Source organism: Trichomonas vaginalis, chromosome II (assembly GCF_026262505.1).
Source record: "Trichomonas vaginalis G3 chromosome II, whole genome shotgun sequence".
Lineage (NCBI taxonomy): Eukaryota > Parabasalia > Trichomonadida > Trichomonadidae > Trichomonas > Trichomonas vaginalis.
The window spans coordinates 11249893-11264940 of NC_067204.1; the positions used below are offsets into that span (position 1 = coordinate 11249893).

General features: G+C 34.0%; 11 protein-coding genes and 1 pseudogene across 12 annotated transcripts, besides 1 other annotated feature; 9 read left to right on the forward strand and 3 right to left on the reverse strand.

Moving 5' to 3' along the window:
* Nucleotides 1-15048: part of a mobile genetic element that runs on past both edges of the window.
* TVAGG3_0525710 (keratin-associated protein family) lies at nucleotides 1100-2030 on the forward strand (the record flags this gene model as incomplete). Its single annotated transcript, XM_051237421.1, has 1 exon — nucleotides 1100-2030. A coding segment is annotated over one exon (931 nt), but the record flags the coding sequence as incomplete, so codon positions are not given.
* On the forward strand, nucleotides 3507-4058 carry TVAGG3_0525720 (integrase core domain containing protein family; the record flags this gene model as incomplete). Its single annotated transcript, XM_051237422.1, has 1 exon — nucleotides 3507-4058. One exon carries the CDS (start codon nucleotides 3507-3509, stop codon nucleotides 4056-4058), a length of 552 nt encoding a protein of 183 aa, XP_051095246.1.
* TVAGG3_0525730 (organellar and viral DNA polymerase type B) lies at nucleotides 4900-5235 on the forward strand (the record flags this gene model as incomplete). Its single annotated transcript, XM_051237423.1, has 1 exon — nucleotides 4900-5235. The coding sequence occupies one exon, from the start codon at nucleotides 4900-4902 to the stop codon at nucleotides 5233-5235; it is 336 nt and encodes a 111-aa protein (XP_051095247.1).
* Nucleotides 5611-6021, forward strand: TVAGG3_0525740 (organellar and viral DNA polymerase type B; the record flags this gene model as incomplete). The annotated part of the gene is made up of 1 exon (XM_051237424.1): nucleotides 5611-6021. One exon carries the CDS (start codon nucleotides 5611-5613, stop codon nucleotides 6019-6021), a length of 411 nt encoding a protein of 136 aa, XP_051095248.1.
* Nucleotides 6245-6937, forward strand: TVAGG3_0525750 (KilA, N-terminal/APSES-type HTH, DNA-binding family; the record flags this gene model as incomplete). The annotated part of the gene is made up of 1 exon (XM_051237425.1): nucleotides 6245-6937. The coding sequence occupies one exon, from the start codon at nucleotides 6245-6247 to the stop codon at nucleotides 6935-6937; it is 693 nt and encodes a 230-aa protein (XP_051095249.1).
* TVAGG3_0525760 (uncharacterized protein) lies at nucleotides 7263-7736 on the reverse strand (the record flags this gene model as incomplete). Its single annotated transcript, XM_051237426.1, has 1 exon — nucleotides 7263-7736. One exon carries the CDS (start codon nucleotides 7734-7736, stop codon nucleotides 7263-7265), a length of 474 nt encoding a protein of 157 aa, XP_051095250.1.
* TVAGG3_0525770 lies at nucleotides 8283-9229 on the forward strand (annotated as a pseudogene). Its single transcript has one exon. A coding segment is annotated over exon 1 (947 nt).
* Nucleotides 9806-10661, forward strand: TVAGG3_0525780 (organellar and viral DNA polymerase type B; the record flags this gene model as incomplete). Its single annotated transcript, XM_051237427.1, has 1 exon — nucleotides 9806-10661. A coding segment is annotated over one exon (856 nt), but the record flags the coding sequence as incomplete, so codon positions are not given.
* On the forward strand, nucleotides 11102-11677 carry TVAGG3_0525790 (organellar and viral DNA polymerase type B; the record flags this gene model as incomplete). The annotated part of the gene is made up of 1 exon (XM_001295349.2): nucleotides 11102-11677. One exon carries the CDS (start codon nucleotides 11102-11104, stop codon nucleotides 11675-11677), a length of 576 nt encoding a protein of 191 aa, XP_001295350.2.
* TVAGG3_0525800 (uncharacterized protein) lies at nucleotides 11835-12551 on the reverse strand (the record flags this gene model as incomplete). The annotated part of the gene is made up of 1 exon (XM_001295350.2): nucleotides 11835-12551. One exon carries the CDS (start codon nucleotides 12549-12551, stop codon nucleotides 11835-11837), a length of 717 nt encoding a protein of 238 aa, XP_001295351.2.
* On the reverse strand, nucleotides 12717-12977 carry TVAGG3_0525810 (uncharacterized protein; the record flags this gene model as incomplete). The annotated part of the gene is made up of 1 exon (XM_001295351.2): nucleotides 12717-12977. One exon carries the CDS (start codon nucleotides 12975-12977, stop codon nucleotides 12717-12719), a length of 261 nt encoding a protein of 86 aa, XP_001295352.2.
* Nucleotides 13719-14594, forward strand: TVAGG3_0525820 (uncharacterized protein; the record flags this gene model as incomplete). The annotated part of the gene is made up of 1 exon (XM_051237428.1): nucleotides 13719-14594. A coding segment is annotated over one exon (876 nt), but the record flags the coding sequence as incomplete, so codon positions are not given.

Genomic DNA, 15048 nt, shown 5'->3' on the forward strand with positions numbered 1-15048 from the left:
TATTGTTATCACTGATGGAAATACTGAAAAATACATAACATGGAAGGACTATGAAAAGTTTGACCCTATTTTAACTCCATGTACTATGCCATTTATAAAGGACGGTGAAATTATTGAAAAAGATAATACAACAGTATATAGGTCTGTTTATGAAGCATTAGAATATATGTTGAATCATAACCCAAAAAGATTCGATCCAAGCACTACACCATGTGCAATGCCTTTTATTAAGGACGGTGAAATCGTAAGAGTTCCGGATTCAACGGTTTACACAGCTGTTCAAAACAGTTTACAAAACATTTTAGCGAATATCTTTAATTCAGAAACTACAGAAATGAAATTACCATATATAACAGATGCTAAAGAAATTAAATCAAAAACGACAACATTATTTACGTCACTTAATGATTTAATGACTTATATCATTAATATTCCTGCACCAACTACAGGATTTGATCCAAACTCGACGGTTTGCAGTGTACCTTTCATAAATGACAGTTCATTAATTGCTTTAAGGGATTCGACAGTAAATGAATCATTAAAGGCGTCATTAATGAAAATCATTGATTTTAACTCATTCACGAATACATATAATTCATTCATTAATGTTTCATATGCTTCTAAAGAAGGTGAGCCAAAAACTATCGATAAAGCGGTGTATGAAATAAAAGCATCAACGACGAAATTGAATTCGTTAACTTTTGACGGTGATAGTTTCGTTAATGACATAACATCAGGGAAAACAATTTTAACGAAAGAATATTTAAAATCTCATGTTAGTGAGTTCGTTGAAATTGAAAAAGAAGGTGGAATTAAGTTCGATCCACTGAATTTCATTTTCAGCTTAGCGAATGCAGGAATTAATTTTGCTGAATGGACAACTATACAGAGTGAAATAAATGCAATATGGACGTTTTTGGGGTCAAAAGCGGGCATGGGTGAGCTTGTAAATGCTGCAAGAACATTAGGTGAAACAGGAAATTTTGTAGATGGTTTTAAAAGACTTGTTTCAAATGTTTTAACAAACACAAAGAAATTATTTAGATATACCGTACATAACGGACGGATTTTCGAACAGATAGCAACAAACCCTCCGGTTATGGCTGCGTTGATGATGGTTAGAGATATAAAACCACGTAACGACGGGAACGAAGAACATGAACAACAGGATACTGGTCGGGTTATTCGAGACATTAAAAACGTGTATCCTGAAGTTATTGATTTATTTAGAGGAGTTAATGATTCAATTTCAAAACATTCTATAACCCTCGATGAAGAGAATAAATTAACAGATTATATATTCGTCATTATTGCAGAATTAATGAAGAGAATAAATGAAAAAGGAATTGGTGATATCATTAATGTCAGCGATGTAATGATGAAAAGAAATTTTGACTCATTATTTACAAAACCGAAAACAGAATATAGTCTTTATGACGTAATTACCGAATTAATGAAAAAGATTAATGATAATAAGAGTTCTGGCGGAAGAGTTGAATTAGAAGTGAATGATGTTAATGAGAAATTAGCCGAAAAAGCAGACAAAAATGAGCTTTTAGCTCTGAGTGATAAAGTCAAGAACCACATTCATTATATAACTTCAGACGAACAGATTATAACGGACTACCATGGATATTTAACACGAAGTGATGAAGCGAAGACAAAAAATGTTAATGAAAGAAGATATAAATACATTCGTGCTAAAGGTTATGACATAAGCTGTACTGTACAGTATGATGTAGCTAAAGCACCAGAAGCATTTGGTTATACCGGTGAAATTTATGCCTCTACTTTCAATGTTAACGGTGTATTAGTTGAACCAAGATTTACTTTGAGAGTTAAGGCAAAAATAACGTTTGAAGATGCTATTAAAAGTAAAGCTGACAAAGTTGAACTCGAAGCAATGAACAAAGTTTTGAAATCTCATAAACACAACATCTCCGATATAAATGAACTTCAAGCTACATTAGACAGTAAAGCCTACAAGAACCATACACATGAATCCTTCACTACTGTTAGAGCAGACGACATAATATTGAACTATACCCTTGGTTCAAGTGCACCTTTAGAGAATCCAAGTACAAGCGTAAAAGATACACTAAACAATTTAGATAACAGATGTATGAACATTGAAGGTCATGCCAGAAACTTTGAAGCATACGAACTACCAGCAATGTTAGATAAGAAAGCAGACAAAACTTATGTAGATGAAAATTATACAAAGAAGTCGGAAGTAAATGCTGCGCTTAATGGAAAAGCCGACAAGAACCATACACATGAAGAATTTCAAACAATCAAGATTAAAGAAATTAAAGCATGCATCGAAATAGTAACAAAAACAGGAAGAAACGGTGCAACTGTACAAGAACAAAGAATTTATCCTCCTACTTTTCCTAATGGTTTAATAACAAACAATATAAATATTGTAGAAGGCAATAAAGCTATAAACGTTAAACATGAACTTCTAACAATGAAGGCCCAGATTCTTCAAACCATATATTCTGTTGGTTCTATTTATACGTCAATGAATTCAACAAATCCAGCAACAGTTCTGGGCTTTGGTACGTGGCAGCAGATTGTAGACAAATTCTTATACTGTGCTAACTCTTCAAAGCAAACAGGGGGTTCGAAGAAAATTACTGAAGCAAACTTACCTGCGCACACTCATACAGGAACGACAAACTTTTCTGGCGACCATAGCCACTCATTACGAGACCACCCATTATACAACTCAGAATATAAAGCTGGCAATGATGTTTTATCTCCATCTTATAACAATTCAGCAAAAAAGACTTTTCGACAAACTGAACCAGGAGGAAATCATGTCCATACTTTCACAACAAATCCAACAGGAAGTGGAGCAGACTATATGCCACCTTATATGACGGTTTATGCATGGGTTAGAACGGCCTGAAAGTCCTGAGCTCCAAAAGAGCGAACAGCATGAAATTACTAAATTTAACTTTACATAAATGAGCTTGAAAGAAGTATTCGAACAACATCCATGGAGGTCATTTAAGAAGTTCAATGAAGCTGCAAAGAGTTGGGGATTTACTAACAGAGCTGAAGTGAAAAGGTTCTTTGACAAAAATGTTGTACATCAAACAAAAATAAACCCTTACGACTACTTTTTACCAATTTACTCCAACACTCCTGACGCATACCAATTTGACACTCTCGTTCAGAGTAAGAAAGGAGGACATAAACCATTCCTCATCTTCATTAATGTTAACACTCGTAAAGCATATGCATATCCAATGAGGAATAAAGGAACTCGTGAAGTGTTAAGAGTTTTACAAAAGTTTGTAGCAGAACATAGCCCAAGTACTTTAACATCAGACCAAGACAGTGCATACCTCAGCAATGAAATCACAGATTTTCTCATTAAGCATAACATAACTCACTACACTACTGAAGACCATAACCATAACATACTCGGCATCATAAACCGCTTCATAAGAACGCTCAGAGATTTAAACCAAGAGCGAGACTTTACTGAAGAAACAATGAAACATTTTCTCGAAGTATATAATTCCTCAACACATTTTACAACAGGACATACACCAAATTCAATGACACAACAACAAGAAGAAAAGTATATACAAAAGAAACGAAGCCAAACACAAAATATCAGAAATTCAACACAATTTACCCTCATTCCTGGTACAAAAGTTCGTGTAGTTCTTGACGACAAACCGTTGACAAAGAAACGTTTAAGGTTAAGTAGAAACTATTATATCGTAGACTCTACGCAAGGTAATGGATATCTTATAAAAGCTGCTGACGACTCTATTGCGTTTTACCCTCGTCACAAATTAGTCGAAAGTAGTAATGGCAAACTTGCTGAAACCATTGACGAAGCAAAGCGAGGAGTGGTTATTGAAATACTTGGCTACAACATAAACGATGACACTTATAAAGTAAGATATGAAGGAGGCGTTGAAGATGTTATACCATCTAAGAACTTGAGAGAGTCAAAGCCAACACATCTGGGACCATTAGAGCGGGAGTACTGGAAAGACAAAAATAAGCCAGAAAGAATAAGAAAATTCTTCTAAACTTTTTCATTAGATGTAAATCAGACATGAATGAGAACAGTCATGTATTATTAATGGTACCATTTATTTTTGTCATAAATTTACACCAAAAATATATTTTAGGTGAAGAGGTGAGATCTCACCCGTTTTCTCACCTGTTTTCTCACCCTCACGAATTTTCATGAATTTCCTTAAGATAGAAAAAATAAAGTTAGTTTTAAAATTATTTATTTTTTTATTTTGTATAAAAGATATGATTTCAACAATCGGCACAACAACAATTCAAGCCACAACTACAGCACCAAACTCGTTAGTCATGAATCCTACGTCAATGTTGGTAGAGATGAAAAGCTTTATTCCTTCTTCATATATTTTTGAAACAGAAATCCAGAAGATAAAGCAAGAACTTTTAACAAGTAATTTAGACTATAGTGCGAAAGATGAAACAAATGAACAGTATCTTTATGAAATGCAGGACATTATTGACCATTTACCCAAATTGCCTGAAATCCAACAGCAAAAACTAACTATTCCTGAATTCGACGAAATAGAAGTGAAACCAACTGACTCAGTAGAAATAAAGAAATTCATACGTAAAGTAAATTATGAGTTTCTAGGATATCATTGCAACCATAAAGTTATGGACAAAGATTGCGACATGGTTTATAAAAATATTTCTGACATATATAAATCGGTGGAGTTTAAGACATACGATAACTTTGTTTCATTAGTTGCAAAATGTGTTTGGGAAATAAGAGATAAAGATAGAAGAGGTAAGGTATGGCATGAACAGTTAAAACCAACAGCTTTTGAGTTAAAGAAAACCATTGACGCCTTAGTTGTTCTAGCTGGTTTTATTTCAATGTATAACGCAAAAATGAATCCGCAATGTTCAAAATGTAAAGCAGCAATAAGAAAATATAACTACTCAATCAAAGAGATAGAAAGAATGCGAAACGACTATGCAGACTTAAAGAAAGAAGCAGAAAAGCCAGCAGAAGATAAAATGGATATGTTGACATTTCTGAACAAAAACTATCCAACTGCAGAAGATTTCCTTCTGTCTGACGTCAAGAAGAAATATAAAGAGACTTTCGGCATGATTAAAACATTCGATGTACTAAAAGAAGAAATTGAAGCTACGAAATTGTTTAGGATTTCAAATATACATCGTACAATTCATGTAAAACGCTTGTGAAAAAATAGGTGAAAAAAGAGGTGAAAAATTAGGTGAAAAAAAGGTGAGATCTCACCTCTTCACCTAAAAATTATTTTTATTGAATTCAGCACAAAAATAATGAATTTCATTAGTTAGAAAAATAACGCTAATTTTATTTTTATTTATTTTTTTATTTTGTATGTAAAGACAGTAATGACAAACATTGAGTTTGAAACAGTTAGAAAGATAGACAATGACACCAAAGTGGTTAGAATAGGTGATTTAAACGTAAGATACTCAAAGAAATACAACAAATATTCTTTGTCAGACATTATATCTCCATCTGGAAAGAAAACAAACGACTGGGTTAGAAATGCTTCAACTCAGAAAATTTTGACAAGAAATCCTGAGCTTATGATATCAGTAGCATTTCATGGAACAAGAGCATATCTTATAGACAAAAGTCTTATACCAATAGTTTTGTTATGGTTAGACCCAGTTGTTGGATATAACTTCATAACATATGGTTCATTCGATACGGAACGTTGCAGTGAAGGCTTACTTTACATCGTTCAGAAACCGAAGGACTTCAACACAAAAAGATATAAGATAGGAAGGACATATAATATAACTCAAAGATATGACAGTACAGTCAATAGAGTCAAGGTTGTGTTTGTTAATGATATGAGAGCTGCTGAAACAGAACTGCTTGAAGTTTTTGAGAAAATGTATGGTGCTCCCACGAAAGGTAAAGAAACGTTTGAAGTAGATGAGATAGATAAAGCTATAAAATTATTTGACGAAGTTGCTGAAAAATACATGTAAAGCGTTTATTTTTGGTCTTTTGTGAAAGTCAGAAAATAAAGTTAGTTTTATTTTTATTTATTTTTTTATCTTGTATGTAAAGACAGTAATGTCAACATCAGAGAACACAACAACTGCTATCGTTCATGAAGCCATAAATGAAGAATACGAGTACATACAGTATAACAAACAGTTACGTCTCATTCGTTCAGTCAAAGATGACATGTACCAAATGCAAAGTATAATGAATGCTCTTCGTTCTACAAAGCAAGCATATCATTGGTTTGAAAACCAACAGACAAAAGAACTTTTAGAAGAATTTCCTCATATGATTGCTTCCCTCGGAAAACCGAGAGAAGAGATTCCGTATGAAAATCGCAAGAATTTGGCTCCTGGTTTGAAAGGTTATTATGTTCATAGACTTTTAGTAAACGCTGTAGCAATATGGGCTTCACCTCGTTATGCTTGTTATATTTTCATGATGTTAGATGAACTATATAAAGCAGAACGTGGAGAGATGGAAAAGAAACTTCATGCAAAAGATGAAGTCATTGAATCCAAAGACAAAAGCATACAGAAAAGAATACCACGTTCAGTACCAAAAGGAAAGGAAAAGAGTTATAGGTATATGATATATACTGAAGAATTGGAGAAAGAAGAAGATAAAGATATGGTTATGTTGCATTTAGTCAGAAGAAACAACAAGAGCTTTTATGACTTAGCTAAAATATATAAATCTGACAGAAACTGGTTCTATCGTGAAAACTTACCGATTTCAATGACACCGAATGAGCAAATAAAGGAAATTGTCAAAAATACTCTTCCTCAAACACACTATGACATCAAAGGTTGCACAATACTTACATTCAAAGAAGACTTAACATTACTGAAGGAAAAAATAACAGAATATTTCGATAACTTCAAAGAGGAAGAATGAAGTCACGACAACATTAACGAAAAGAGAATGAGGTGAAAAAAGAGGTGAAAAAACGGGTGAGATCTCACCTCTTCACCTAAAATATATTTTTGTGCTATATTTACACTCATTTACGAAGAAGTCATGAATCCTACGTCAATTATGTTCGACACTGATAACATAAACGATAACATTAACGATAACATTAACGATAACATTCATTTTTGCATTAATCCTGGACTGTTGTCAAAATGTCATGTTGTCATCATTTTTAAAAGAAGTTAATTAACCTGGTAGCACATGGTGACGTGGTGACACTTTCAGTTATTCAAAAATATATTTTTGCTTAAATAACTTCAGGGTCTATTTCTTCAACCATTTCACTTCCTTCGTCAATGTCAATAGAAGCTTCTTCAACCTTTGGTAAGAATTTCTGTATAACATCTTTGTTCGTTATTGTCTTCAGAGATGAAGGATAATATTTCACATTTGTTTCACCCTTCTTATATTCTTTCTGTTCGGAAAGATTTAAAGCAATACTGAAGAAGTCAATGTTAGAGTTCTTTATAACAGTATAATGAGTATCTTTGACATTCACGAAGAAACTCTTTTGTTTCAAAACTACTGCTAACTCTTGTGAAGTATAACGTTTGCGGTCAATGACGATAGCTAATGGTCTGACATACTGACCAAACTTAGATTCTTTCACAAACTTCTTGTTAAAGATAACATTAACATTTGAAGCATTATTGAACTCATTCTTGATGGCAGTAGCGAGAGCATTGTATGAAAAGAACTTGCAATCTTGCATGTGTTTCATTAAAATAAAAATATTAAATTATTTTGAAAAATAACTTTAATATTTTTATTTTAATTTTTTCAAAAATATTTTTTTATTTCCTACTAAAGATGTATCGGAAGTTGTCTAAGTTAGAACACTCGGAAATAAAACAACTTCTTACAGAAGCTAACATAGAAGTAGCAAAGCATTACTCGACAAACAAAAAAGCACTCGCTGACATCCTCAATGACTATAATGGTGCAATAAGTTATGATAGAATTCATGAGTTCATAAAGCCGCAACGCGGCGAGGACGAAGTCCATGCAAGAGCATTTCCTTTAAATGACGTTGCTATTGACTTATATCATAGACGTTCAGTACCTCATGATGTTCGTCAAGAGATGTTTGACATAACAAATGCGAACGTTGGTCATACTCGTAAAGCTCTTTCGCATGATGTTCGTCAAGAGATGTTTGACATAACAAATGCAAACGTTGGTGAAACACGAAAGAGAGACGACACACTGAAACAACAGAGAAGAGAGATGTTTAAGAGCGCTATAGAACAAGTTCGCAAAGCTAACGATGTCATTCGTTCCATTGACGACAAACCAAAAGAAGGTGAGAGATGGTTAAAGAAAGATGAAGAGAATAGGAAGAGAAATGTGAAGTCAGGCAATAGACTCATTGACTTTAACATCGAAGCTTTAGATGAACCAAACAGAGACTACTTACACAAACATTTCGGTAAGGTTTTCATGAGACTCTTAGAGAAGATTAAAATAAACTCCCAACAAAGATGGATGGTATGTTATAAACTTGGTGGAAAGTATGAATGTTCTACGTTAAACCTCAATAATATTGGAACATTACTACATCAGCTCTTGAAGGAGAACTTTATATCAGAGATAGAAGCAAATGCTGCAGGTATTGTTGAAATGCACTATGACTTCTTCTTGACAAACATAAAGAATCTTACTGAAATAAAGATGTATGATTTAACAGAATATGAAGGCTTAACGATGTCAGATGTAAAGAAAGGCAAACCAAAAAAGAGACCATATAGAGATGAAAGCACACTGACAGAAAGACAGAAAAGATTATTGAACAGACTTAAACAAACAGGAGATAAACAAGATATAGATGACTTCTGGAATGAAATCCTTGGTGAAAAGAAGTTTTATAAGAAGAGAAGCGGTCAGTTCTGGAAGTATCTTTGCACATTACCTATAAATCTTGAGCGCTACCAAATCTTCAATGAATTGAACAAAAGAACTGCAGCACTTATGACAGAAGACAATTGTTTCGTTTATGCTTGCATTCAGGCTGAAGTAGATGAAGAAACTATTGACCACATGAGAGAAGTCATTCGTGTTAGAGACTTTCCTCAAAGTAAAGTACAAGAAATTTCTGACGCAACAGGTATAGCATTTAATGTTACCATTGGTTACTTCAATGACTCAAGACATAATGAAATAAAGAGATACATACCAAAAGAATGTGAAACTGCTCGAACTATTGACTTACTTCTTGTTGAAGACCACTACATGCTAAATGAAAGACTTCCAATGACAACATATTTCATTCGCAACTATATAGAAATCTTGAAGGAGTGTGGTGGAATTAACATTGAGAAACAGATGAAGATTTATACAAAGAGAGAAGATAAATATGTAGTTCGCATGGATAGAACTACACCGCTATGGGATGTTATGAAAACATTGTGGGAGTGCAAATATTTCGAACCTATTTCTTATGGAAAACTTTTCACATATACGACTGACTTATATAAACAGAACCTTGCACCATTTAAAGATTTGACATATGCTCCAAAGTATTGTGTACAACTGAAGAAGAAAGCCGAGTCAAAAGAAGTAAATAAAAATAAGTGCAAGTTCATTCCTGAGCACGTTTTCTTTGCTGACTTTGAGTGTAGTACGGATGGCTTTCATAAAGCTTTTAACATCTGTTATGACAGTGAAGATGGTTCAGTGAGTGAAAGCATTTGGGGTCAGAACTGTGCAACAGAATTTTTGGAGCGACTTCCTGACAAGAGTTTAATATATTTCCATAACCTCAGTTATGATATAAACTTCATCTTAAGACACATGACAGAAGTGAAAGGAACTCCCATCATTAAAGGTTCACGAACAATGCAAATAACTGGCTTATATAAAGGAAGGGCAATTATTATAAAAGACTCTTACAGTGTTATAAATAAGAAACTTAAACTATTTCCTGCTATGTTTAACTTACAAACAGGACCGAAAGAAGTATTTCCATACAACTACTACAGCAGTGTTTTGTTAGCAAATGACAACAGAACTGGTGTCATTTCTGAAGCATGTAAGTTTGTAAAAGATATTGAAACGTTCATGAAGAACATAGATTCCATCAAAGGTTGCAGAATAGATGAGAACCACTTCGACTTAGAAAAATATAGCACGTTTTATTGCAAACAAGATGTAAGAATTTTAAGAGAAGGTTTTGTTAAGTTCCGCAATGACATATTGAAAGAATTTGATTTAAACGTTTATGACTACGTTAGTATTTGTTCAATTGCTAACAAATTATTTGAGAACAGAGTGTACTTCCCGAATGGAAATCTTTATGACCTCTCAAATAAACCAAGAGAATTTATTTCGAGATGCATTCAAGGTGGAAGATGTATGTTGTCAGATAACATGAAACAAAAGAGCAAAAAGAAACTCATTGCTGACTTCGACGCTGTTTCATTATATCCATCAGCTATAGCAAGATTGTATACTTTAGAAGGAATTCCAAAAGTATTGAAGGATGAGATGCTAAGCACAGAGTATCTCATGAGACATTTATTCGATGACGACCAAAAGGAACCCATTGGTGAAAAGTTTATGTCCGGCTTCTTTGTTCTCATTAAGATAACAGAGATTGGAATACATAGACACTTTCCTTTAATAGTTTGTGACCCTGAACTAAATCCAGAACTTAACGTTCCCAGAAGTTCAAACACTTGCTGTCTCATGTATGTTGACCATATAACATTACAAGACCTCATAAAATATCAAGGTGTCAAATGTGAAGTGTTGCAAGGATACTATTACGATGGAAACAGAGATATTAGAATAAGAGATGAAGTAAAGAAGTTGTTTGAGTTAAGGTTAAAGTATAAGAAAGAAGGAAATCCTTTGCAAGAAAATATAAAGCTCATTCTGAACAGTATTTATGGCAAAACTATTCTATCTCCTATTGAGTCAAAAATAACCATAGTAAATGACAAAGATGCTATAAGATATGCCATCAGAAACTACAACCATATAGTGAAGTTCGAAGGTTTGGATGGTTCAGATAAAACTATTTTCAAGCTAACGAAAAGCATTTGCAGACACTTTAACTTCTGTCCACTTGGTGTTAACATTCTATCTATGTCGAAGAGAATAATGTGTGAAGTATTCTGTACTGCTGAAGACTTAGGAATGGACATCTTTTATAGCGACACCGACAGTATGCATCTCTACAATGAAGATATCCCTCGTTTAGCTGAAGAGTTTGAGAAACGTTATGGAAGAGTTCTCATTGGTAAAAACCTTGGTCAGTTTCATAGTGACTTCGCAGAAATAACACCTGGAAAACAAAGTTTAGCATACAAGTCAATATTTTGTGGAAAGAAGACTTACATAGACTTACTCACGAATGATTTAAATGAAGTTGCATTTCACTGCAGAATGAAAGGCGTGAAGCAAGATGTTATTGCTTTAACCGCTAATGAAATGTTTCCTGACTCTGTTCAGTGTTTCTATGATGAAGATAAAGGTTTAATGGTTCCGCAAGGAAAATTTGACAAAGACTCTGAGTTCAGTGTTATGAAGTTATATAAAGCACTTTATGACGGTCAAGAGATTGGATTTGACTTATGTAAGTCATGTCAACCTTGCTTTGAAGAGAAGTTTAACTTCTCAATAACGACTAAAACAAGCTTTATTCGTAAGTTGAAGTTCTGAGGTCATTTATTTTTGTCAGCAGTGAGGTCATGAATGAGGTCATGAATGGGGTCATGAATGAGGTCATGAATGAGGTCAGCAATGAGATCATGAATGAGGTCATTTATTTTTGTCAGCAATGAGGTCATTCGTGATAAAAATAAAGCTAGCGTAGATTTTACAATACAGCTATTGTAGAATTTAAGAGTTGTGCTTCAATGTAGAGACAGTCCTTATGGTCTGGAGGTAAGAACACTGGGCAGTTATGGTCATGAGTGGAGAACATGTCTATCCAAAACTCACGATTGAAGCCAGTTAATTTATAGTATTTAGGATTTGGCAGTGGTGTAGTTCTTGTATGACCAATGAACTCATTTTCAACTCCCTTACTTAAGTTTGAATATAATATAGCTTGCTTTCTATCCCAAATGCCAGGTGTTACAATCTTTGAAAATTCATTTTTCCTCGGAAGCATTGCATCATAATTGAAAACATTCTTGAAATCATCACTTGGTTCAGAGATTTGAAATCTTATACGTAATGGATTTTCTTTCTTTTTAGCGACTTCATTGAATGGTGAGAATACAACAAACTGACAGTCATGAGTTCCATCTTCATTTTCATTAAATTCATAATGAAAGTCTATAAGTTGTGGCTGACTACCTTCTTCTTTCAGTTGTGCAAGAAACTCACGTAAAGGCTGTAAAGTTTGTACTTCAATGTTGAACTTTTTCTCGAACATCTCATTAAATGAAATCATACATTGTTGCAATGTTGTATCGTCTTTAAAGTATTTGTATATGTGAATGTTTTGGGCGCTTAAAGACTGTTCGTCATTTTCTATCTCGACTTGAAGTATAAAGTCAACCTTTCTGAAAGCACGTGTTATATACATAGATGTTATGCCAATGTACTTCTCTTCATTTATGTTCACAATCCAGTCTGTTGGAAACTTAAACGTTACTCTGTTCCCCTTTATTTTGACGTCAGGGTTTTCACTACTGAAAGCAACAGATAAAGGTATTTGTCTATACATTTAATTCTGATAAAAATAAACCATTTACTCTTTCTTTGCTTCAGCTTTTTTAGCTTTTGCTTCAGCTTCTTCTCTAGCTTTCTTCGCCAGCAAACGTGGGTTCTTCTGTCTTCCAGCAGCTAATGCAGCAAGTTGTTTTTCACTAAGTTTTCTCTTTGGTCTCTCTGGATTTTGTTCTTGTTTTTGTTCCTTCAGTTCGGATAAAATTTGCTCACGAATTTCTTTCTTCAATGCTTCAACATCTATGACCCCTTGGGTCTTGTCCGTAGGGCTTGTCTGAGTCATTTGACTGCAGATAAAAAACAAAATTAAAACTTTAACCGATGTAAAATGAGCTTGTCAAAATCAGAGCGAGAGTCTATTATATTAAATGACGCAAGAGGAATACAACATCCTTTCTATTACGTAAGTCAGAGTAAAGATGGTAAAATATACGTAAGAAAAAGAAAGGTTCCATTAGCGAATGCAGAAAGCGACAACATTAAGGTGTATGGTAAGGGTGAAGTCCACGAAGCCCATATAAAACCTTCTGTTCAAACTGAAAAGTCAATAGAACCAGAAGAAAAGAAGCCAGATGTACTTTCAATAACGAACCAAGAGCTTATTGCAAAGTTCGTGAATTTCATTGAAAAACAAACCGAGTCAAAGAATCCTGACCCGCCAGTGAAAGAAGTTGAGACAAAAGAGAATGTACAGTTCATTGAAAATGTCAAGAAACAACTTCCACCACGAATGCCAAGAAGAAGAGTGAGAATAATGAAGTAAATAGATATTTTTATCCGAAGTAAATACATGCAGAACGAACAGTTAAACGAATTTACTCCAGCAGAGCATATTCATCAGATTCGCTCATATTTCGATATCATAGACAATACAGTTCAAATTGGTGACACTAATAGAAAATATTCTGACGCAAAGATTCCATCACAACCTGGAACTGCTAAAGATAACACATGGGTAACATTCAATCTCTCACCTCCTGGTGAAAATATGTTGGACCTTTACAATACATTCATTACGTATAAAATGGAAGGTCAATTTATTGCAGATAAAGAAATTGGTTCAGGTTCCAATAAAACAAACCCACCAGGATTTTGGATTGGTTTCGATGACGCTTTCTATGCAGTTGCTGGATATCAAATCCTTGCAAATGGTCGTATCGTATATTCTCAAGACAACGCAAGAGAAGAAGCATATATAACTTCAAACTCACAAACTACCGAACAAATAAAGAAAGTAGATGTTTTCTCAAAGACTCGACATGAAGATGTATGGAGTCATTCGGGAACATGCAGAACAGGACAAATTGTTAGTGGTCCAATTACAGCAGGAAAATCATTTGATTTTAAGCTTCGTTTAAGAATTCCTGTTAGAAGATTCCTTCCATTAGAAGCTATTCGATTTATTCCAGCTTTTGCAGGAAACATTCAGCTTAAAGTAAAGTTCAGTAGCGACGCCTTACAATGCACATCTATATCTGTAAATGATATCATTGCTTTCAATCCAACTCTTAAAGTTGCATTTGCTTCAGATTCAAATCCACCGACAAATAAATTTGTTCCATGGAATGAACCATTCACTATGATAACGAAGGCAGTAGAAGCTAGTGGAACAGTTACTATTACAACTGTAACCCAGCAACTATTTCGAACAAAGATGGATTTTAATGAATGTTTCATTCATCCAAAGTCATTCTCTTTAGACCCTAACATTTATACAGAACTTGTAGAACATTATACAAACGAGGCTTTATGTTTCCCTGTTAAAGTTATGGATTGGATTCCTATGGATGGTTCATTCTCAAAGAATACAGATAGTTCAAGTGCAACATTTACAGCAGCTTATACGCCTATTAATGTTAAAAGTATTTGGGCACTATTTAGAAAGAAAGACAACTATTATGTTAATTTTGAGAACCCTAAGTTTAAATATCTTCAGCTTTCCATGGGAGCTTATGGAAATATGCCTGCAGAACCTGAAAAATCATATGGACCTGTATTTTATGAAATGGTTGCGAACGCCTGCAATACAAACAATGATATGATAGGATTTAATGAAGATGTTATGAGGTCATTGGTGGATGATGGTAGTGTGGAACATAAATGGGATAGCTATGACAACACACATTTCTTATGTGGTTTTCCAACAGAAGTGGACTTTTGCTTCCAGCAAGGTCAAACATCTACTGCTCCAATAACATACAAATTGTCTGTTAAAGGACCTATTGAACTAGCAACTGAAAATGTACCAAAGCCACTTATTGGATTTATGAGGGATTGTTGCTTTGCCATTCAGGTGCGTACTAATGGCATCCCCATAATAAGATTAGATGACTATAACTTAGCTACGGACGACA